General features: G+C 42.1%; 1 protein-coding gene across 1 annotated transcript in view; it reads right to left on the reverse strand.

The window, feature by feature from the left end:
• The window catches only part of LOC129822842 (WW domain-containing adapter protein with coiled-coil-like), a 42,006-nt gene extending 17,193 nt beyond the window's left edge, over positions 1-24,813 (reverse strand). The window contains exons 1-7 of the mRNA XM_055881290.1: positions 24,575-24,813; positions 24,369-24,402; positions 23,450-23,642; positions 14,663-14,757; positions 5,966-6,081; positions 5,232-5,353; positions 864-1,118 (exon numbers count right to left, since the gene is read on the reverse strand). Of these exons, the coding sequence (XP_055737265.1) occupies positions 864-1,118; positions 5,232-5,353; positions 5,966-6,081; positions 14,663-14,757; positions 23,450-23,642; positions 24,369-24,402; positions 24,575-24,615 (856 nt within the window). The 5' untranslated portion in view covers positions 24,616-24,813. The remainder of the gene's footprint in view (positions 1-863; positions 1,119-5,231; positions 5,354-5,965; positions 6,082-14,662; positions 14,758-23,449; positions 23,643-24,368; positions 24,403-24,574) is intronic.
• Between the last annotated feature and the right edge of the window lie 97 nt (positions 24,814-24,910).

Consider the following 24,910-nt stretch of genomic DNA (forward strand, 5'->3'; position numbering starts at 1 on the left):
TGTTCGACGAGCAGGTGTCTAAATTCTTTTGGTCATGTAGTGCATTTCTAATGTTTATCATAGAATGTAGCCAGCTACATTTCCTAAAGTTTTACTTGAAGTTAATCTTGTATTTTACTGGAGAAAATTAGGCTGCACTGAGAAAAGTAGCTGCACATCAGTCAGAGCACTGTCTTTTAATAGAATGCCCATTGGAGAAGTGCTACTGAAGTACAAAATCAGTCTGATGGTGAGAAATTGAGGGGGGGGGGGGGGGGCGCTGTAAGCATAGGCTACCTGGTAGTTAACATAACATTTTGGGGGAAGCATTTCTATCTACCAGAAGACTTTTCATTAGAATCAACGCTAAAAGCGACACAAAATGGTAGATGCGCACACACCGGACATTCTCGTTGCTTCTTCAGACAGTTGCATGAAATAAGAATCACTGATGCATTCTATTCATGTCTTCTGATAAGCTTGGGCAAATTGATTAACGTAAGTTAAATAATGTAAATATATTGTTGACTTCCATTTTAAATGTCTGGATTCCGTGATTCCCTTTGCATGACATTTCTTATAAAGCCTTAGTAACCTGCTAGTCAGGTCTACAGATCTGCCTATTATCTGTGAGTTTCAGTCCTCAGACAAAGGGCTGCTAGAAAAACATGGGCACAAGGTTGAAAGACCACTGTCTCCACCATCATAAGCAAAAACAAAACCTTCCAGTATCACTTGCTGCTCCTAAATATTCAGCAATATTCTCTATTGTGTCTCTCACCTATTCCCTCTATAACCTAGCTTCCCTTGCTGTCCACGATAACATTCAACATAGTAGCCCTCACAGATAAGACTCTGTGCACGTGTGTCTCTCCCTCGCTCACCCTCGTTGATCTTGGCCATGTCGACGCTGGCGTTATTGAGCTGCAAGGCGGTCTGAAGTGCTGGGAGGAGCTGTCTGAGCAGGGAGGGGTCCTGGAGCAGGGGGGTATGGGCGTGGGACTGCAGGACCGGGGATACCGGCACAGTGGTGGGGGCTGAGGAGGAACAGGGGGTACCCGACGTGGGGTTCAGGACCGAGCCTGAGGAGGACGACTGTGAAGACACCGACGCAGGCTGCTTCTCCACCTGGGCTGACTCTGTGGGAGGAGAGAGGCAGCCTTGTTAGATCTCACATGTTAAAAGCACTCACATCTGATTTAGTGCTGAGCAGTTACTTATCTTTTTTAAAACAACTAATTGACAGGTATCGGTTCAATTATTAGAATTTCATTAGTTCGTTTTTCTTCTTCTGTGAGCTCAATGTGCACATCGCAGTTTCTCTAGAGATAAATCAGATCCAGCCTGAACTGTGCAATGCAGTAGGGAGTTGTAGTTTCCAACAGGCCAATATTCTACATTGTTTAGCGCATTAACCGTGGTAATTAACTAGAACGACCATAATCCATTGCGCATCTACTTGTGGGGTCAGTGTTTATTTTACGCCTGCTATAGAAGGGAGAAGAATGCACATCGTGAGGTGATAGAGAGCAGCTGTTGCCTCGTGACGCCCCTCTACCTGATACAATACATGATCTAAGTGATTGATAGTTGGTGTTCAGCAGTCATAAATGTATGCCTTATTTACTTTGAAATTATTACAAAATAGGGATTTTGTCAGACAGCAGCTCTATAGAGACGAGATTACTTGGAATTAAACAGTCATCAAATAAAACAAATATAATATAGACTGAAATAGTTGATTAAAGTGAATAAATGACTTAAGTGATGAGCGGTAATGGGCAGTTACTACCATCCCGGGACTTTAATTAATTGTTTATTCTGTGTTGTTACAGCATTCAACCAACATAATGCATTTAATGTCAAAACAATAGCATTAAAACGCTCAGCAATACCGATTCTTCAAGATTATTTTTGCAAGTGTGTAGAAAATGTTCAATGGAACATGGTGGTCACCTAATAATCCCCAGTTTACAATTGGCTCATTCATCCCCCTCCTCTCCCCTGTAACTATTCCCCAGGTCGTTGCTGCAAATGAGAACGTGTTCTCAGTCAACTTACCTGGTAAAATAACGGTAAAATAAATAAATAAAAGCCGATAGGAAAGCTTAGCCTATTAAACAATAGAGGGACGATACCAGTATTGCGATACTCGTTAGTATCATGGCAAGAAAACTATACAAAGAAGCTTTGACTTCTTTAGGAAAACAGCTCTAATGTTGGAAACAAACAAGTTGTCATCAAGAGTCACATTAACGTATTTTCTTAGCTATAGCACACATTTTATATACAGCAGGCTTTTAAAGGACCAAAGAGTTGTCTGCTTCATGTTTTCATTGTTGTAACGGGGGAAAAAATGATGCGATACTTATATCACATCCCTACTGGGCAGCAGATGTGTTTGTTAAAGACGGGATTCGCTCCAGTGGAAACTGCCTGTTAAAATTGGCGGAATCTCATTTTCTAATGATAAGTCAGCAAGTGGGTGCGTCGAGTCGGTGACAGACACAGAAGTTCTCTCTTGGATAAATATGCCAAATGATTCAAACTATTCAAACCATCTCAAATCAACAGGCTTGTGAAGTCTGATTAGAACCTGGCTGTTGGTTTGAAAGTAGGCATGTGAACTAAGGTGCTAACTTAGAAAGCCAAATCTCTCCCTGAGAGCTCCCCCCCCCCCCCAAGCTGGCCCTCAACATTTTAGCTTCCAAAGAGTAGCTCCTCCGAAAGAAGAAACTTGATACCGTTCTTCCCTTTGTTGAAGCTGTACCACTTATGAACCAACCACAAACCAGTGACCTTGGCATAGTGAACACGCATGACAAACCCGAGTCCAAATAAATCTTGCAAATACCGTTTCAGCCCAGATGCCAGGTCTGGTAGGGTAGACAGCGCACTGTGCACCACCGCTGTGTTCTGGCTGTTTGACAGGAGGGGAGAGCTCTACTCTGCTCTGGACGGTGCAGTAAGTCTCGCTCTCTTTCCCCCTCCGTTGCTCTCTCTCTCCCGGGCAGTGACAGCGCAGTCAGTCTGTGTTTGCCAGAAGACATCAATCAGGTCTCTATGACGGCCCATGTCCCCCCCCCCCACCCTCAGTCTCCACTGACTGGCTGTACAGCACGCTCACCAACATGAACCACTACCACTGCTCCTGCAGTATATCCTTTAAGAGGCTACTATTTCACTGAGATAATGAAAGGCCTGAGAATAAGACAGTTGTTTTTGAAGACAAGCAGCCCACAGATTTCATCAGACATTTTAGAACTCAACAAGGCCTCCTTCCAGAGGCACACGTTCAAAACATGACCTTGACTCACAGATGCAGCATTAATTGAATCATACGTACAGACGGCACGGCCATAATAAGTCTCATTCTTTTGTTAAATTTAGCATACGCTAGCCAGAAATTTAACAAGGATCATCCATGACTAATAAGAACATTCAGCAACCATCATTACACAAAAAAGTCAAATTGCATGTTTCTAGCAATTTGGCCAGGTCTTCCTTGTAAAAGGTATTTTGACCTCAATGGGAGACATGGTAAATACTTAAAAAAGCAACAAAAAACAGACTCACTAGCAGCAGTAAAGTCGGTATGTAGTCGTACGACTCACTAGCAGCAGTAAACTCAGTATGTAGTTGTACGACTCACTAGCAGCACTAGTCAGTATGTAGTTGTACGACTCACTAGCAGCACTAGTCAGTATGTAGTTGTACGACTCACTAGCAGCAGTAAAGTCAGTATGTAGTTGTACGACTCACTAGCAGCAGTAAAGTCAGTATGTAGTTGTACGACTCACTAGCAGCAGTAAAGTCAGTATGTAGTTGTACGACTCACTAGCAGCAGTAAAGTCAGTATGTAGTTGTACGACTCACTAGCAGCAGTAAAGTCAGTATGTAGTCGTACGACTCACTAGCAGCAGTAAAGTCAGTATGTAGTCGTACGACTCACTAGCAGCACTAGTCAGTATGTAGTCGTACGACTCACTAGCAGCACTAGTCAGTATGTAGTCGTACGACTCACTAGCAGCACTAGTCAGTATGTAGTCGTACGACTCACTAGCAGCACTAGTCAGTATGTAGTCGTACGACTCACTAGCAGCACTAGTCAGTATGTAGTTGTACGACTCACTAGCAGCACTAGTCAGTATGTAGTTGTACGACTCACTAGCAGCACTAGTCAGTATGTAGTTGTACGACTCACTAGCAGCACTAGTCAGTATGTAGTTGTACGACTCACTAGCAGCACTAGTCAGTATGTAGTTGTACGACTCACTAGCAGCACTAGTCAGTATGTAGTTGTACGACTCACTAGCAGCACTAGTCAGTATGTAGTTGTACGACTCACTAGCAGCACTAGTCAGTATGTAGTTGTACGACTCACTAGCAGCACTAGTCAGTATGTAGTTGTACGACTCACTAGCAGCACTAGTCAGTATGTAGTTGTACGACTCACTAGCAGCAGTAAAGTCAGTATGTAGTTGTACGACTCACTAGCAGCAGTAAAGTCAGTATGTAGTTGTACGACTCACTAGCAGCAGTAAAGTCAGTATGTAGTTGTACGACTCACTAGCAGCAGTAAAGTCAGTATGTAGTTGTACGACTCACTAGCAGCAGTAAAGTCAGTATGTAGTTGTACGACTCACTAGCAGCAGTAAAGTCAGTATGTAGTTGTACGACTCACTAGCAGCAGTAAAGTCAGTATGTAGTTGTACGACTCACTAGCAGCAGTAAAGTCAGTATGTAGTTGTACGACTCACTAGCAGCAGTAAAGTCAGTATGTAGTTGTACGACTCACTAGCAGCAGTAAAGTCAGTATGTAGTTGTACGACTCACTAGCAGCAGTAAAGTCAGTATGTAGTTGTACGACTCACTAGCAGCAGTAAAGTCAGTATGTAGTTGTACGACTCACTAGCAGCAGTAAAGTCAGTATGTAGTTGTACGACTCACTAGCAGCAGTAAAGTCAGTATGTAGTTGTACGACTCACTAGCAGCAGTAAAGTCAGTATGTAGTTGTACGACTCACTAGCAGCAGTAAAGTCAGTATGTAGTTGTACGACTCACTAGCAGCAGTAAAGTCAGTATGTAGTTGTACGACTCACTAGCAGCAGTAAAGTCAGTATGTAGTTGTACGACTCACTAGCAGCAGTAAAGTCAGTATGTAGTTGTACGACTCACTAGCAGCAGTAAAGTCAGTATGTAGTTGTACGACTCACTAGCAGCACTAGTCAGTATGTAGTTGTACGACTTACTAGCAGAAGTAAAGCCAGTGACTGCTGTAGCCTGCTGCATGGCCTCCCGTCTGTAGTCCCTGTCTTTGGGGAAACTGTTGACTGGCGCCGACTTAGTGCAGGACTCCTTCTGCCTCTGCTCTCTGGAAACAAACAGTTAGAACTCAAGTCTGTGTCTCCAATGGCACCCTATTCCCTATATATTGCACTACTTTTGACCTGGGCCATAAGTTAAAACACATAGTGCAAATCTTCCTCATTTTTGACATGTGATTAGGGCAGGGGTTCCCAAACTCTTTCCACTCAGGGACCACTTCCAGGGTTGGGGAACATCCTGCGAGTGTGCCACGTCTATTTCTATTGGCACAAGCACTGTTCATGACACAAACTGTTCACACCCGTCTTGTTGGCGGCAAGAAAACGTTGCAGTTTAAAAGCTCATTTTCTTGCAATTCTATACATTGTGTTTATTCATGTGATACTTAAGTGACTCAAACATTACAACAAAATCTATGGGCTAAAGAACCTAGCTAAAAAACATTAACTGACATGGGCTAGTTGATCTGGACATTTATGAAAAGTTAAAAATACCTCTAAGGTACAGCGCTGCCCCCCCCCCAGTCATCACTGACTGAAAAGGCCAGCATTTTAAAAATGAAAAGGGAACCAGGCCAGCCAGTGCAGTACAGCTCAGCTACGCTTGGATCCGTCATGTGAAAGGGGAATTAAGTGAATGCAGATGGCATAGTGTCTACCTCTCTAGCCACTCTTTGGGTTTCTCCCACTGTGACACCTCTGTTCTGCAGTTGTAGTAGTACTTCTTCCCAGAGGAACTGATGTGCTCTGACCAGTCATCTTTATCTTCATAAGGCTGAGGAGGAGAGAAGACGACAGTTATGAGAGAAGGCGGAGGGAGGTAGATGGGAACATTTAGGTTAAGAAGGCTCTCCTGAGACAGGAATACTACAGGAGGCCACCATTATAGACAACTACTACCACCAAGACATTGGTCTCACAACAGAGGACCTACCAGCTGTTATGAGCAACAGAGAGCTATGGCAAGCCATCATTCAGAACATTGCAAGTCAGCAAAGTAAGGAGGCGGGAGAAAGGTACATTTGGGTAAGAAGGGAAGAGAAAGTGACATTTTGCAAAGGAGAAAGGAGGGAACTGTAGGCAAATAGGGAGAATGCAGACATTTTATGTATGAAGGGAGGAGAAAATGCAATGATACATTTTATGCCATCAAGATTTGATAGGTGAGAAAAAGGATACTGCAGCGAGAGAGAGAGAGACACAGAGACACAGAGACAGACAGAGAGAGCGAGAGAGAGAGCGAGAGAGAGAGCGAGAGAGAGAGCGAGAGAGAGAGCGAGAGAGAGAGAGAGCGAGAGAGAGAGCGAGCGCGATTAGGTCTGATGCAAGAGCTTGCAATGTGAAATGTCTAGTATGTGAGGCTCTATCTGGGCTTTAAGGTTGGACTCTGATACCAGTGCTGGTTGGGAGATGACATGTAGGGATGGATGCTGGCTTACTCAACAGCTAGGACGTCTTCTCAAGCTTTTAAAATGTTGACGTTTATGTCATTGTTGAGGTCTGTGCTCTATGTACAACACCAAGAGAAAGTAACATTTTGTGATTCGGATTCTGAAAACCACCTGCCCAGGGACTAGATACAAATCTGTCCACAAAGCGGACACATTTCCAGACGTGTGATTAATGTTGTGCATAGTACCAGTATATAAATCGAATCAAATCTTGCAAAGTAGGGACGGGCTTGAGTAATAGAGTACTTGAACGCACATCAAAGCTCCATCTTTAACCAGAGTTCACTTACTATTTTTATACTGTAACAAACTATTTGGTGGAATGTCCTTTGTGGCTGCCCGAATTGTCATGAACACGACGTTAACTAGCTTGGACCCTAGAGTTCCATTTGTAAATGTGCATTTGCGGGACACAACTAAAAAGAAAGCATCACAGAGTTCTCCCTAAATTCCCTTTCCCATTCATTCAATTGCGTTCCGACCGCTCCACCCACACACACACACATGTTAGGCAGACTGAAATAAATGCCCATAAAAACATATCCAACTGATGAGGTACACACGCTACACTGAACAAAATGATAAAGGCAACATGTAAAGTGTTGGTCCCATGTTTCATGAGCTGAAATAAAAGATCCCTGTTTACATTCCGGTTAGTCAGCATTTGCCAAAATAAGCCATCCACCTGACAGGTGTGGCATATCAAGAAGCTGATTAAACAGCATGATCAGTACTCAGTCGCACGTTGTGCTAGAGACAAAAGGCCACTTAAATGTGTAGTTTCGTCACCCAACACCACAGATGTCTCAGGTTTTGAGGGAGCAGGTAATTGACTGCAGGAATGTCCACCAGAGCTGTTGCCAGAGAATTTAATGTTAATTTCTCTACATTTTTTATTTTATTTCACCAGGTAGGCCAGTTGAGAACAAGTTCTCATTTACAACTGCAACCTGGCCAAGATAAAGCATAGCAGTGCGACAAAAACAACAGAGTTACAAACAAACGTACAGTCAATAACACTAAAGAAAATTAAAATAGAAAGATCTATGTGCAGTGTGTGCAAATGTAGAAGAGTAGGGAGGTAGACAGCAAATAGGCCATAGAGACAAAAATATTTACAATTTAGCATTAATACTGGGGTGATATATGAGCATATGATGATGTGTAGGTAGAGAAAAGCCGCCTCCAACGTTGTTATAGAGAATTTGGCATTACATCCAACCAGCCTCACAACCGCAGACCACGTGTACAGCGTTGTGTTGGCGAGCAGTTTGCGAACGTTGTGAACAGAGTGCCCACTGGAACACAATTGCAATGTATTGATGGCCATTTGAATGCACAGAGATGCCTGGACGAGATCCTGAGGCCCATTGTCATGCCATTCATCTGCCGCCATTACCTCATGTTTCAGCATAATGCACGGCCCCATGTCGCAAGGATCTGTACACAATTCCTGGAAGTTGAAAATGTCCCAGTTCTTCGATTGCCTGCATACTCACCAGACACGTCATCCATTGAGCATGTTTGGGATGCTCTGGATCAACGTGCATGACAGCGTGTTCCAGTTCCCACCAATATCCAGCAACTTCGCACAGCCATTGAAGAGGAGTGGGACAATATTCCACAATCAACTCTATGCGAAGGCAATGTGGCACACTACATGAGGTAAATGGTGGTCTCACCTGATACTGGTTAGTTTTCAGACCAAGCCACTACTTTGTCTATTTTTTTAAGGTATCTGTGACCAACAGATGCACATCTGTACTCCGAGTCATGTGAAATCCATGGATTAGGAACTAATTTATTTATTTAAATTGACTGATTTCCTTATATGAAAAGTAACTCAGTACACATACATTCCTTACAAAATGACGACAGTTTAATCACAAATATAAAATTAACTGGTTGATTGAAGTAAGAGAATGTGCATTCCAACAACGAGCTGCAGTTTTGGAATAATTGCGTCCGTCTATTTTCTACTTCAGCTACTTTGTGAACTGCTAGAGCAGTTAATTAACTGCCGAGGCTATAACCCTCCTAAACATAGACCGGTTCTACACTGAAAATACGCAAAAACATTAGTTTGGTAAAGAGCATATTTTCATCAGAATCATTAAGCATATGCCTACAGCGCATTCGGAAAGTATTCAGAACCCCGTCCCTTTCTCCACATTGTTACATTACAACCTTATTCAAAAATGTATTAAATACACTTTCCTCAGTCTACAACAATACCACATTATGACAAAGCGACAACAGGTTTAAAAAACAAAACAAAAAAAAACAGAAATAACGTAATTACCTAAGTATTTAGACCCTTTGCTATGAGACTCAAAATTGAGCTCCGGAGCATCCTGTTTCCATTGATCATCCTTGAGATGTTTCTACAACTTGATTGGAGTCCACCTGTGGTAAATTAAATTGATTTACATGATTTGTAAAGGCACACACCTGTCTATATATAAGGTCCCACAGTTGACAATACAGGTCAGGTTAAAAACCAAGCCATGAGGTCAAAGGAATTGACCGTAGAGCTCAGAGACAGGATTGTGGCAAGGCACAGATCTGCGGAAGGGTACCAAAACATTTCTGCAGCATTGAAGGTCCCCAAGAATACAGTGGCCTCCATCATTCTTAAATGGAAGTTTGGAACCACCAAGACTCTTCCTAGAACCGGACACCCGGCCTAACTGAGCAATCGGGGGAGAAAGGTCTTGGTCATGGAGGTGACCAAGAACCCAATAGAGTTCCACTGTGGAGATGGGAAAACCTTCCAGAAGGACAACCATCCCTGCAGCACTCCAGCTATCAGACCCTTATGGTAGAGTAGCCAGATGGAAGCCACTCCACAGTAAAAGGCACATGACAGCCCACTTGGATTTTTGCCAAAAGGCATCTAAAGGACTCTCAGAACATGAGAAATTAGATTCTCTGCTCTGCTGAAACCAAGACTGAACTCCTTGGCCTGAATGCCAAGAGTCACATCTGGAGGAAACTTGGCACCATCCCAATGGTGAAGTATGGTGGTGGCAGCATCATGCTGTGGGTACGTTTTTCAGTGGCAGGGACTGGGAGACTAGTCAGGATCGAGGGAAAGATGAGCGGTGCAAAGTACAGAGAGGTCCTTGATGAAAACCTGCTTCAGAGCGCTCAGGACTTCAGACTGGGCAAAGGTTCATCTTCCAACAGGACAAGGACCCTAACCACACAGCCAAGACAATGCAGGAGTGGCTTCGGGACAAGTCTCTGAAAGTCCTCGAGTTGGCCTGCCAGAGCCGATCGAACATCTCTGGAGAGCGCTGAAAATAGCTGTGCAGCGACGCTCCCCATCCAACCTGACAGAGCTTGAGAGGATCTGTAGAGAAGAAGGTGAGAAACTCCCGTTGCGAAAGTTGCTTCAATAAAGTACAGAGTAAAGAGTCTGAATACTTATGTAAATGAGATGTCATATTATAAAAATTTGTAAACATTACTAAAAAACAGTTTTTGCTTTCTCATTATGGGGTAGTGTGTGTAGATTGAGGGGAGATTTTTTTATTTAATCTATTTTAGAATTAAGTCTAACGTAACAAAATGTGAAAATAGGGGTCTGAATACTATCTGAATGCACTGTACAAAGATAGATATATCTATCGGGCAATTAAGCAATTAGGATTTGTTATCTGTAATGGTTATGGTAAATGAGGCACTGTTTGTTGCACACTGTTGGCATATGAGCATAAATGAGCACATTTATCTCCAGTGCGGGCCTTGTGTAATAACAATATTTTTCCCCATTCCAAGTGAAAGTATTTCTAATGCCCATCCCCCTTATTTTTGACAAGTGACAAAACTGTGTAACCTAAAAAAATAATGACTACGTTCAATTTGCACCGGAACAAGGTTCCTTGCTGGTTGTCGCATCCCAGTCTTCACAGACGCGACCATCCTATGTCATGTGCAAACTGTCCACAAGTCATTAAGAGCCTCCTGTCCAATGACATGTGTGAACCTGATCGAAGATGACCACTCCTGAGGGCCTCCCGGGTGGCGCAGTGGTCTAGGGCACTGCATCGCAGTGCTAACTGCGCCACCAGAGTCTCTGGGTTCGCGCCCAGGCTCTGTCGCAGCCGGCCGCGACCGGGAGGTCCGTGGGGCGACGCACAATTGGCATAGCGTCGTCCGGGGTAGGGAGGGTTTGGCCGGTAGGGATATCCTTGTCTCATCGTGCTCCAGCGACTCCTGTGGCGGGCCGGGCGCAGTGCGCGCCAGCCAAGGGGGCCAGGTACACGGTGTTTCCTCCGACACATTGGTGCGGCTGGCTTCCGGGTTGGAGGCGCGCTGTGTTAAGAAGCAGTACGGCTGGTTGGGTTGTGCTTCGGAGGACGCATGGCTTTCGACCTTCGTCTCTCCCGAGCCCGTACGGGAGTTGTAGCGATGAGACAAGGTAGTAATTACTAGCGATTGGATACCACGAAAATTGGGGAGAAAATGGGATAAAAAAAAATAATAATTAAAAAGAAGATGACCACACCTACTCTGGGACGCTATATACATGGTTTTATCTATAAACTAATGTACTAGTGAGGATTGTGACAAAAATAACTTTACTTTTCCATCCTTGCCGTTATATGATACAATTTACACTGCCATATTAAGCATTAAGTTATATTAGACATTGAACTTGAACCCTGGATCTAGCCACCGGACAGTTTTTTGTATAGAGATCTCAGAAATGCAGTGCAACTACGTAACATTTCATGCCTCCTTATGTTACAGGGTGATAACAGTTTCCAGGGGCACACAATTCACCCAAAATATATGTATTTAGTGCTGTTCCAGATCAAATACAATCTTGGTAGACCGAGTCGTCGTCTGTTCTTTCAACCCATCGAAATGTTAAACGAAGTATTTTCATTATATAGACACAACCTAAGTGTTTTAATCAAATCAACTATATGTAGGCTACTGAGCTTGTCTGATGCTTTAAGAACACTGTGATTAAATAATTCAGACACAAATGACTCATGATCACTGGCTCCCTCTTGACAGCCTAAACAGAAGAGAAAAAAAAAAAACTAAAACGCCGCTGGCCTTTGCAGATTCTGCCATTATGTTCCCAAAGTTACCGTTAATAGGCTACACCAGGGGCCGGCAACCTTTTCCATTAGGAGTGCCTATTTTTCTTACCATTTCTTATATTTAACCAGGAAAGTTAGTTAAGAACAAATTCTGATTTACAATGACGGACTAACCCGGCCAAACCCTAATCCGTACAACACTGGGCCAATTGTGCGCTGCCCTATGGGACTCCCAATTACGGCCGGTTGTGATACAGCCTGGAATCGAAGCAGGGTCTGTAGTGACGCCTCTAGCACTGAGATGCAATGCCTTAAACCACTGCGCCACTCGGGAGCCCAAACCTCTAACAATCTGCGTGACAGTCATGACTTTCATATGCACATTTCGTGGAACAGTTTCATTTCTTTTATAAAGTCGTATCTCAAAATCCTTGTCATGTGACTAATAAAAATGATATCTTAATGAAAATTATACAAACCTAAAAGTAACTTCTTAACCTTGCCAACTATATAAAAAGAGCCCACGTAAACCCAACAAATAAACACATTTCAGCCTGCAGATACAAAAGATCCTGATAAAAATAGATCACATTGGCTATGCATGGCCTATCTGCAAGGAACTTGAAACATTGTATCAACTAGGTCCAGCCCAAAGCATGCACTAACAAACTTGCAGCATTGTATAAAATATTCTGGACCCTCAGCACCAGTGAGCTCCAGACAGACACAGCTGTAGGCTATTTGGGCAAGGGGTAAGAAGTAATCAGGTAGGCAGGCCTATTTTATGACGATTCCACCGGATGAGAGCATTACATTTTTTTCTGTTTCTTTCATGCCGATTGGTTATTGAAAGAGAGAGCTGGATAGATTCACAAAGGCTACACAAAGGCTACATAACGGCTACATAAAGGAACTAATGTAATTTTCAATGGATGTAAAAACAGACTGTTCACTTGCTGTTTGAGGTGAAGATTTTTTGTATTTGAGAAGCACCACAGCTCATTAATAGTGGTGGTGAGTTAAGACAATCAGATATACAAATCAGACCGACCAATTGGGCACATTTATAAGCCTATATTTGCTCGCAGGCCAGGTAGCCTAGGCCTACTACGTATAATCAGGTGAGTGTCCTTACTCAATATTGACAGGAGCGCTCCAAACAAAATTAATAAATTGACAACTCGTAAATGGAATAACACAAAATGTGTTTCTCACAAGTGTAGCCTGGGATGTGCACTCTGCAAACAACATGTCCACTCCTACAATTAGAACTGTAAAATACCAATAATAATAATAATAAATTGAATGTATTAACAGAAATTATGGGAATTAACGGTAATTGTACTACTGGTGATAATGGTGTGCCATCCCCACAGCCTTCGCAATGGATTAGTCCACTGAAACAGGCGTCAATCAAGACACGTGTCATACAATTTATACTTTTTTTGGGCAGCTGCTCGACCCTAAACAAATATTGTCGACCAAAAGCCAATCGACTTAATGGGGTCAGCCCTAATGCACATCCAAAATGTAATGCTTCTAACTGAAAGAGTCCCCCCTTACCTTGATACTGTCATTAACATGATTCTTAAATTATGAATTATATTTGTTGGAATGCGAATTTGGTGTCAAGCTGTTTAATTACGCTGTGATATTTTCACAAACACACACCATCTGATCCAGGAAGGAATTTTCGGAATGACAGTCAAGTGACAAACAGCTGTTGTGATGGAGCTTGTGATGAAAGGAAAGGTGTTTGCGAGGAATGTCAGAGTTCAATCTTTGGCCAGCCGTAGAAAAATGCTTATTGAAATTCTCGATTATCTTGGATTCATCGGTGGTGACAGTGTTTCCTAGCCTCAGTGCAGTGGGCAGCTGGGAGGAGGTGCTTTTATTCTCTATGGACATTAGTGTCTTTTTGGAATTAGTGCCACAGGATGCAAATTTCTTTTGAAAAAGCCTTAACTTTCCTAACCGACTGTATTTGGTTCCTAACTTCCCCGAAAAGTTGCATATCGCGGGGGCTATTCGATGCTAATGCAGTACGCCACAGGAAGTTTTTGTGCTGGTCAAGGGCAGTCAAGTCTGGGGTGAACCACAGGCTATATCAGTTCTTAGTTCTACATTTTCTGAATGGGGCATGCTTATTTAAGAAATGTATTTTTAAAGAGCAACCAGGCATCCTCTACTGACGGGCTGAGGTAAATATCCTTCCAGGATACCCGGGCCAGGTCGATTAGAAAGGCCCGCTCGCTGAAGTGTTTTAGGGAGCGTTTGACAGTTGCCAATATCTGTATGAACCCTGCTTAAAGACTATATAGTCCTAGGTCTATGTTGTTGTATAGGTGGAAGTATGGGCCAATTGGTATATATTCCTTTTAGTTCACATGTGGAACTGAATAAAAATCATATTTATTTTAGTTTCAAACCATTTTTAAATGTGGATCCAATGTCACACATTGGACCCATTATTTATAGAAAGACCCACATACAGGACAAGGTCTTGGTCCAGTCTCTGGAGTGTAGCTGTTCCCACTCAGAGACAGACTGTCTGAACCTCTTCAATGTGCTAAATACGTCAATCACTAGGGGTTCATCACAATAGTCTCTCCTTACTCCTGAAGTGTGCACTTGTACACACCCCCACACATTTCAAATCATTGAAGTGGTATAGGCATGTGCTAGAGGGAGTTTACACCATATCTCTTAAAGCAATCATTTCAAATCCATGCAGTGAAGTAAACAATTGCACACTCCTGGGGAAAGGAGAGATAGGGACATGGCCCAGCCCACCATGACATAGCATCGACAACACAGAGAGGTGGTAAGCGGGTACTGTACTTACTGCGTCTGATGTCTTGCTGGGGTTCGAATGTGAATTGGAGCTGCTATGATGTGTGCTGTGGTTGTGTGAATTTTCCTGTGGAGAATAACTCGTCCCTAGAAAAGAACAAAAAGGCAGATGGTTTTTAATTCAACCAATAGGCAACATTGTTATTATACTATCATATTGCTAGATATGGAACAATAACGACAGTCCTTTGTCCAATTCTGTGTAATTGAAAATCCAATCTAGATAAATGGTAGCCTAACTAACCTAGTAGCCTAACTTATGGGACTTCCAATAACGGCCGGTTGTGATACAGCCTGGAACTGAACCAGGGTCTGCAGTGACACCTCTAGCGCTGAGATGCAGTGCCTTAGACCACTCCGTACCTCGGGAGCCCTGATACGGGCATCCAACTACCATCAGACAGACACAAAAATAAACCTGTGAGTCTAATCAAACCGACACTACAATATTTAGTTATTGCAACTTACAAGTTGACCACTTTTCAGATACAGTAAGTGTATATATGGTGTAAACAAATTTAGAGGAAAACTGACTTGCCAGAAAGATACTTCTCCAATTCAAACTAAAAAGTTGAAGCTTACAATGAACAAATATTTTACTACAAACCATTGCCAAATAAAAAAGTGGCATCACTGGCAGATTTTTTTTACACTTAACTAGGCAAGTCAGATAACTGGCAGATGAGTAAGTACTTTACCCATCTAATAAGACTTTTTTTTTTTTTACTTCCTTGTGATGCAGATACAATGGTGTTTTAACATTTACTGGGCCATAATGCGTGTGGATGCAGGCCAAGGGGGAGGAGGGATGATTGTGTGTGTGCGCACGCATGTCAATGTATCAGTGAGAAAGCCTCCTGTCCCATAGGGCAGGTGTCAGTCATACTGCTATTCCACTGTATCCAGCCTTTAACATGAGCAAATTTTATTTTATTTTTATCAAACATGTTGCAAGTTACTCTGATTATTATTTTTTTGCCTTCAAATAGTCCCATTCTTCTCTTCTACCCTGCAACTCGTCACTGGGTCCTTTGTGTACAAGAGATGTGTTTTCTGTCAATATACCTAGTAAAATAACAACCTAGGAGAACCCATAAAAAAATAAAAAAAAATATTGAATACCGCTTCTTACGTCTTATTTTTTCCTGGTTTGGGATTTTGTTTCGTTTTTTCACACTGAATATAACATTTACTCATTGAGATAATGAAATAGATGTTCTGAGTCCATGTCAATGCTTAAATCACAGCAGAAGACCATTTAGGCCTGAAAAGGAGATATATTTGAGTGTAATTCCCCTTTTGAGTATCTAGCAAGAGCAGAATGTGTCAGTCGAGCAGTGTTTCTGCCGTTAGCCCTACTGCTGTAGCACATGTCAATGCAGTTTGAAAAAACAAAAGCCATCCAATGGATACAAATCAAATTAACACAGTTTTCAGGTATGACTACTTTGCAGTATACATTTAATTGAGATGTTTATGGGGAAAGTTTGTCTACCTACAAGATGCCAGTTATCATTAGCATCACTAAATGGCTACATACGGACAGACGCACACCAAAAAGACAGACGGTCAATCTTGCTGGAAATGAATTGGCAGATAGTTACGTTTAGCTTTTTAAGCCAATAGTGGCTAACCAGGGGTCAATGTGGCTACTGGTAGCTCGCGATCTACCCGTTTAAGACCCCAGTCAAAAGTAGAGACACCTACTCAATCATAAGTTTTTCTTTATTTTACTTTTTTCTACATTGTAGAATAATAGTGAAGACATCAAAACAATGAAATAACACATATGGAATCATGTAGTAACCAAAAAAAGTGTTGAACAAATCAAAATATATTTTATATTTGAGATTATTCAAGGTAGCCACCCTTTGCCTTTGACAGCTTTGGCATTCTCTCAACCAGCTTCATGAGGTAGTCCCCTGGAATGTATTTCAATTAACAGGTGTGCCTTGTTACAAGTTTATTTGTGGAATTTATTTCCTTCTTAACGCATTTGAGCCAATCAGTTGTGTTGTGACAAGGTAGGGATGGTATACAGAAGATAGCCCTATTTGGTAAAAGACCAAGTCCATATTATGGCAAGAACAGCTCAAATAAACAAAGAGAAAGACAGTCCATCATTACTTTTAGACATGAAGGTCAGTCAATCAGGACAAATTCAAGAACTTTTAAAGTTCCTTCAAGTGCAGTCGCAAAAACCATCAAGCGCTATGATGGAACTGGATCTCATGAGGACCGCCACAGGAAAGGAAGACCCAGAGTTACCTCTGCTGCAGAGGAGAAGTTAATTAGAGTTACCAGCCTCTGCTTCACAGAGTTCAAGTAGCAAACACATCAACTGATCAGAGGAGACTACGTGAATCAGGCATTCATGGTCGAATTGCTGCAACCACTACTAAAGGACACCAATAAGAAGAAGAGACTTGCTTGGGCCAAGAAACACGAGCAATGGACATTAGACCGGTGGAAATCTGTCCTTTGATCTTATGAGACCAAATGTGAGATTTTTGGTACCATCTGCCGTGTCTTTGTGAGACAGAGTAGGTGAATGGATGATATCTGCATGAGTGGTTCCCACTGTGAAGCATGGATGTGGTGGTGCTTTGCTGGTGACACTGTCAGTGATTAATTTAGAATTCAAGGCACATTTTAGCAGCATGGCTACCACAGCATTCTATAGCGATACACCATCTCATCTGGGTTGCGACTAGTGGGACTATAATATATTTTTCAACAGGACAATGACCCAACACACCTCCAGGCTGTGTAAGGGCTATTTGACCAAGAAGGAGAGTGATGGAGTGCTGCATCAGATGACCTGGCCTCCACAATCAACCAACCTCAACCCAATTGAGATGGTTTGGCATGATTTGGACTGCAGAGTGAAGGAAAAGCAGCCAACAAGTGCTCAGCATATGTGGGAACTCCTTCAAGACTGTTGGAAAAGCATTCCAGGTGAAGCTGGTTGAGAGAATGCCAAGAGTGTGCAAAGCTGTCATCAAGAAGAATCTAAAATATATTTGGATTTGTTTAACACTTTTTTGGTTACTACATGATTCCATGTGTGTTATTTCATAATTTTGATGTCTCTAATACAATGTAGAAAAAAGTTAATTATTTATTTATTTTACTTTAATGCGTGGGTGTGTCCCAACTTTTTACTGGACTGTATACCCTCATGTTATATTAGGGAAATTGTGTTTCCAGAGCTAGGGCTGACAGTGAAGACCAGAATCAACAATCTCTACATATTCAAAACAGTTGCTTTGTGAGGTGTTAAAGTTCACAGTTAGCTATTGTTATGTAAACGCTGTCTGAAAAGTACCAGTGGCCTGGCTTTGGTGCCAAGAGAGAGTAGATCCACCTGAGCCTTTTCCCAGTGAACACAGGTGCCTGCCTGCATAGATGGAAAAAGTAAAGTCTGTGCCTTTTTAGTAAAACACTGGGGCAAATCCTGTTTGGAAACGCATCATTAGAGGCAGAAATAGCGCCATCAAAAGCAGAACTGTTTGGGTCGAGGAAACCCGGGACAGCACAGCCCAGTTTCACAACTGGTGCAAGCTCGATTAGAATTCAGGCTGGTGACGACGTTACTACACAACCACCAAGCTGATCACTGCTGGATACTGTAAACGACTGGCTAGCTTGTCTGGGATTGTTGCTGTTAGTTAGCACATGGACAAACAGTACTGCAGTAGTCAGACATGACACAAATTAACACCATACCTGGACCCGTCATCCATTTTTGCACTACACAATAAACTTATGATAACAGTCATCCCTCAATTGATAACAAATCAGAGTTGAAACAAACTAGCGAGCTAACGTGAGCTAGTAGGAATTTTAGCTGGCCAGGTCGTATTGAAAGCTAGCTAGCTACATCATATCAAACCTGTTATCTGGTTTGCTTGGTTAGCTAGCAGCGAATAGCCAATGCCATGACAAGCAAGATTAAGCTACATAGCTAGCCTGTTACGCCAACAACGACGCTAACCATTTAGCTAACGTCAGCAAGCTAGTACATGGCTCCAAGTCTGGCTGGCACGGGCAGGAGTATGGGATAACGTTAGTTACTGCATGGTGAGGGTGAATTAAATTCTTCAACATCTTGCTAGCTAGCAAACATTAGCAAAGCCAGCTGCAGTCACATATAGGCTCAAGCAAGATTACCTAAATTCTGGAGGCAGTGGAAACAATCAGAGCTAGCCCACCAAGGCCAGCCCAACCTGAGTAGACTTCAAAGTGACAATGGAACCGTGGCTATAGTGTACTGCTTTTGACCACCAGGGCCCATATGACAGGGCATCCCTGAACGAAACAGGTGGGGGAAGTAGAGGTGTCAAACACTCATATCTATGGGAACCAAAATGCCAGCCATTGCCCAGAATAACTACTAGCTGTGACAGCTCTGTGCAGCCAGCAGTGTCTGCAGCAGACATTTAATAATAAATATGGTTGGGTATGGAGGTATGCTTTATCTAAAGATGTTTCAACAGCAAACAAATTAAATCAATTAAGACATTATCACATAAATGACTGTCACACTTATTTCCTTGCAAGTGTAAATGTTATGATAATCTAACTTTTATAGAAATAATGCAGATCTCTAGGTTAGAAGACTGACAATCGGGCAGGAGAAGTTGGTGCCACTGTGCATAAAAGGTCCTAAAGCCTCGTGACTGACGTGAAAACCAGAACATTGAGGCGTAGTTTGTGGTCACTGTGCATGAAAGACTATGGGGTAATAAGTAGCTGTCAACGTCTAGTCGACCAACTTTGGCAACTTTCAAAACAGGCATTTTTCCTTCCTTCAAGTAATCATTGATCTTACATTACTAGATAGATTTTAGAAAGCTCGCCATTGCATTGCTTTCAACAATCACGGCATGTCAGAGTGACTTCAAGAATTTCTGCATTTTAAAAGAATCAGAACAGAGCCCTGGTCCTTAACTCTGAGCCTTGTCCCATGCAGTAGGCCTAGTTGCTGTGGCCATCTCTTATTTTGTTCCTCATATGGTATGTTGAAGAATGATCAAAGAGTTGGCTACAACATATAGGGCCTATAGTATGGGATGAATGTTAGTTAGCGCCTACCAACAGTGAAAGACTGCTGGAAAAGGGGGTTAAGAAAGTATGTATCATTTAACTAACAAGTCAAACCGAAAACAAATTGATTAATAAAATGTGCTGCCATTTCCTAGCACTTAAGATATAACTCCCCATAAAAAAAAATAGTTATCGCAATCATAGGCTGAGCTTGTAGATCAGAGGCATGTTTTACCTAGATGAAATACAACGTTGAGTTCACTCTGTCATGCATTTGATCATATGTAATTAGGCAGGCTTTTTTTCCAGTGTAGTATTTCCAGTGTATGCACAGACTTATCATAGGGGAACTCAATTCAGGGCCTGTATTCATAGTGTCTCAGAGTGGGAGTGCTGCACTTTTGCCTTTTAGACCATAATGACTAAGATTACATGGACAGGAGGGACCTGATCCTAGACCTCTGACACGTTTGTTGAATACGTGCCCAGATGTCCCTTTGGCTGCATTTACAGGGCAGGGAAATTTTGATAGCTGTCCCACTAATGAGTTTTTTTTACCAATAATAAATCAGCTAGTTTCAAATCAGATACAATTCAATGCTGATCTGATTAGTCAAAAGACGAATTAATGAACAAAATATCAGATTTGAGCTGCCTGTGTAAACGCAGCCGTTGCCACTGTTACATTTAGCCCATGAGCCACAGATATGTTCAGCTAGATATTAGGGGTGTAAAGGTACACGTATTTGTACCGAACAATTAGGTACAGGGACCTTGGTACGGTACCACACTATGAAAGCCAAAAATATTTACAATACAAAAACACTAGGCCTATAGGCCATGCCTACGCTGTAGACCTCTTGAGTAAATCATTCCAGGCTAGTTAAACTATACAAAAATATAAAAAGACAACGTGAAGCGCTGGCCCCATGTTTCGTAAGCTGAAATAAAAGATCCCACTAATGTTCCATGCGCACAAAAAGCTTTTTTCTCAAATGTTGTGCACAAATTTGTTTATATCCCTGTAAGTGAGCATTTCTCCTTTGCCAAAATTATCCATCCACCTGACAGGTGTGGCATATCAATAAGATGATTAAACAGCATGTTCATTACACAGATGCACCTTGTGCTGGGGACAATAAAAGACCACTAAAATGTGCCGTTGCTTCACAACACAATGCCACAGTTGAGGGACCACGCAATTGGCATGCTGACTGCAGGAATACCCACCAGAGCAGTTTCCAGAGAATTAAGTGTTCATTTCTCTACCATAAGACGCCTTCAACGTCATTTAAAGAATTTGGCAGTACGTCCAACCAGCCTCACAACCACAGACCACGTGTAACCACACCAGCCCAGGATTTCCACATCCAGCTTCTTCACCTGCGGGATAGTCTGAGACCAGCCACCCGGACAGCTGATGAAACTGAGGAGTATTTCTGTCTGTAATAAAGCCCTTTTGTGGGGAAAAAAATAATTCTGATTGCCTAGGCCCGGCTCCCCAGTGGGTGGGCACCCATGGCTGCGCCCCTGCCCAACCATGAGAAATCCATAGATTAGGGTCCAGATTAGGGTCCAATGAATTGATTTCAATTGACTGATTTCCTTATACGAACTGTTACTCATTAAAATCGTTGAAATTGTTGCGTATACATTTTTTTTTAGCATAGTTAAAACTATAGCATTTCAAACTGTCCTTTTGTGAGGCACGGCCGGGAACAAGTTCTGTTCTATAGCGAGTGACGGGTTCAATAAACCAGGAGGATTCTTCATCATCGTTTAAAATCTCCAATTTCGGAACATTTTGGTTTCAACGGCAATGGACCGAGTATGTCGCCACTTCTCAACGAAAATAGCCTATGCAGCTGCCAACACCTCAAACATGTTGACACACTTACGCCGACATCGACCCAGTACTCCTACCACTGGAGCAAGACTGAAAGGCAAAAAAACAACTTCACCCCGCTGCATTCACGCAGCCGATTCTGACCAGGAAATAACAAGAGCGATAGGTATGTTTCCAGCTGTGGATATGCGCCCGTTCTCGTGGTTGAGAAGAAAAGGGGGTTTCAGCACCTCGTTTAAGTGCTCGAGCCACGTTACAAACTTCGTCCTCTCACAACCATTTCAGCAAACAGGTAGTACCTGCTCTATATAAGCAAGCTAAAGATGAAGTTGTCAATTAATTGGCCAATGCACCCTGCACTGCGCTTACTGCAGATGGACTGCAGAGTGCTACTTAACAGTGACAGCCCATCACATTACCCTGAGTGGGAAATGACAAGTCCCGTGCTACAGACAATGCCCCTTTATGAGAGTCACACAAGTGTGCATATTTGTATCTTCGTAAGAAAACATTATAGCATACGCCTACACAATGTCTGAGCCATGTTTATGTATTGATTTTAATCGCATATTGCACTTTATTTTATTGCGGTTGAGTAATCGTGTGTTTTTATTCATTTTTAAGAAAATACAAAGTGTTGTTATTCCTGATTGTGCTCTCATCAGGCATTATATGACAACATGATTATATATGGAATCAGGAATAACAACACTTTGTATTTTCTTAAAAATCTACCAAAGTAGCTGTTGGAAATTTCATTTTCCTGCTGTACCGAAACGTGGCCCCAAAATGTACCAAACCATGGGTTTGGTGAAACGTTAGACCCGTACCAGATATTGATGAAGTGATATAATCTATACACTGGTCTTTCACTGTTCGTACATGTCTCATTAGGTTAAGCCATTCTCATTGTGGGTGAAGAAGCCAAACAGCGACCGATTTCCAGTCAGGTTAGGGGGAGAGAGCGGACATTTTGGATAAAATGACCGAAGCCAAGAAATAGGCTAACACAGTACCTGTAAATTAGCCTAAATAATCGGAAGTTGTATAAAAGAATGATGCACAGCTAGAGTTAACCAGATGCAAACCAGAAGAAGTATAACAATGGGAAATTAAGGTTGCACACTATAATGCTGTTATGTCACTGCCAAGTATCCAAAGTTGGTGTGTTTGAATACTATTCACAAAATAAATTACAATTAAAGACTAGTGGTTAGTTAGGGAAATGTTTAGAGGCTACCTGAATTAATCAAAATATAAGCAAACAGTTGACAGAACTATTCATCTAATATTGTGCATTTGCAAACTGAAGCGCTAATTCAAGGAGATGCACTTTCCTGAGTTGGCGTTAGCCAACTAGCTTTCATGACTTGACTGTCTAGTTTCACCACAGCACTCAGAACGTTGTCTCGTCTTCCCTATCCTAGATAGTAAGTATCATTCGACTAATGTTTGACAATGCAACAGGTAAATAACTGTGTCATTAAACCATTTAAGAAATGTGGCTTGCTATCTGCCTACTAGAATCACAACAATGGTTGCCAAATGAACGACACCAAACTATTAAAGATCAATTTATGGCATGTGACCAAACACTACTTCTCACATCTTACAAGTCATAAATGTTGCCTTGAGCTTCAGATCCAGAAACGCAACCTAATGAGAGAAAGTAGGTCTACTGTTGTTGTATTAGCAACAGTGCAGTATTTCTGAATAGGTGTAGGCTATATCATCCTAGGCTATGTCATTCAGTTTAACATTTTAAGGCTGCAGACAAATCAGCAGTAAAATTAGCCGAGGGAGAAATTAAGTCAGACACCGGTGGTTAGCTACTTCAAATAGATGGTTTGTTTTGATCAAGATCGTTTTAGACGTATTTCTCACCTCCATCCCTCTCTCTGGCCCGGTGCGTGTGGACTGCCTTTGCCCTGCCATGTCCCGTGTTATCGATGTGTTTGTTGTCAGGACTGTCAGATCGCCGATACATTTTACATGGAGGAGTGGCATCTGCGGTGTCTCGCATCTTGTCATGGCGATGATCACCACCGGGGTGACTCTTCGACGAGTATTTGAGCGTCTGAAAACACCAAAGAGATCAATAACGTTAGATTCTGGAACTGCAATCTGTTCAGAGCAATGCTCGATTAGAACGGCTCGAGCAGAATCTATAAATAATGTGCACAAATATCATTGCCAATAAAACGTGTGTCTTGCAAAATCCATAAAGTCGTGACTTAATCTTGTATTTAGATCAGCTGTGTCTGTAGTACGTCACACGCTATTATAATGGCTCCATGGATGGGCATTGGAAATAGACTAAACCCTGCGCATTTAAGAATAAACTAAATGCTGGGTTAAACGACACATTTTTAAATCAATAGATCCATGGTAGTTTAAGTGCTGTCTGTCTTGACATAACTAGGTATAATTATTCCATTGCACAGAAAAACTCATTTATATGGCTGTACAAATTGGTAACTGAACGTTGTTTACATACTTCTGATCTTTGGTCTTACATCGCGCGAGCTGTGACATATTACGAATAGGCCGGAATTCCAGCTAACGTTAGCTAACAGGCTAACTGAACTCCAATAAAACTCGCTAGTAAATGTGTTCTTAAGGCAAAGTTCGATCTGCCGGTCATAATTATGAAAACAAACAGAGCATTCTTTTTTTGTTCAAATTCAAAGGAAAGTGGCTACTTTTCGATTTATTTTCCGCACTGAGGCCTGTAGTGTTCAGGAAGCCTGCACTAGAGTATCCATTTTAATCTTATTTGTTGCTAGCTAACATTAACAAGTACCTGGTAGGGCTGTGAATCCCTTCGGTCGTTGCACCTAAAAAATAAAGAAACAGGTTGTAAAGATGAATGTAAAAAAAACTGTACAATAGTCTGCAACAGCTGAATATCTGCCATAAATGTCTACTTATTTTGGTTTCAATAAAAATGGCGGATTGTCAAAGCTAAGAAGGAAATTCTGAATAGAAGTAAGGTTAGGAGCTATTTACCCATCGCTGAGTCTCGGTTGTTTCCTTGCATACATTACCATCAATGCCGTGTTATTGTGTGTGGAGTGGATGTGAAAGATGGACTAAGTTATGTTTTCTTTTTGTTTCAGCAACCCGTTCTCGTCTATTATTTCAATAGTTCTGATTATTTTGAGGAGCTCTTCGGCTTCGCTAATCAGAAGAGAGCTCACGATCCATCTCCCACTCGCAAACACCAACTGCCCCTATCTACCAAAAAGCGAAGCTCAGGCTGCAAACCACCCGCTTCCCTCCCACCACTACATCCGGGAAACTGTGAAGCTAAACTCGGCCGCCATCATCCGGTTGCCGATTAAA

Source organism: Salvelinus fontinalis, chromosome 25 (assembly GCF_029448725.1).
Source record: "Salvelinus fontinalis isolate EN_2023a chromosome 25, ASM2944872v1, whole genome shotgun sequence".
Taxonomy (NCBI): Eukaryota; Metazoa; Chordata; class Actinopteri; order Salmoniformes; family Salmonidae; genus Salvelinus; species Salvelinus fontinalis.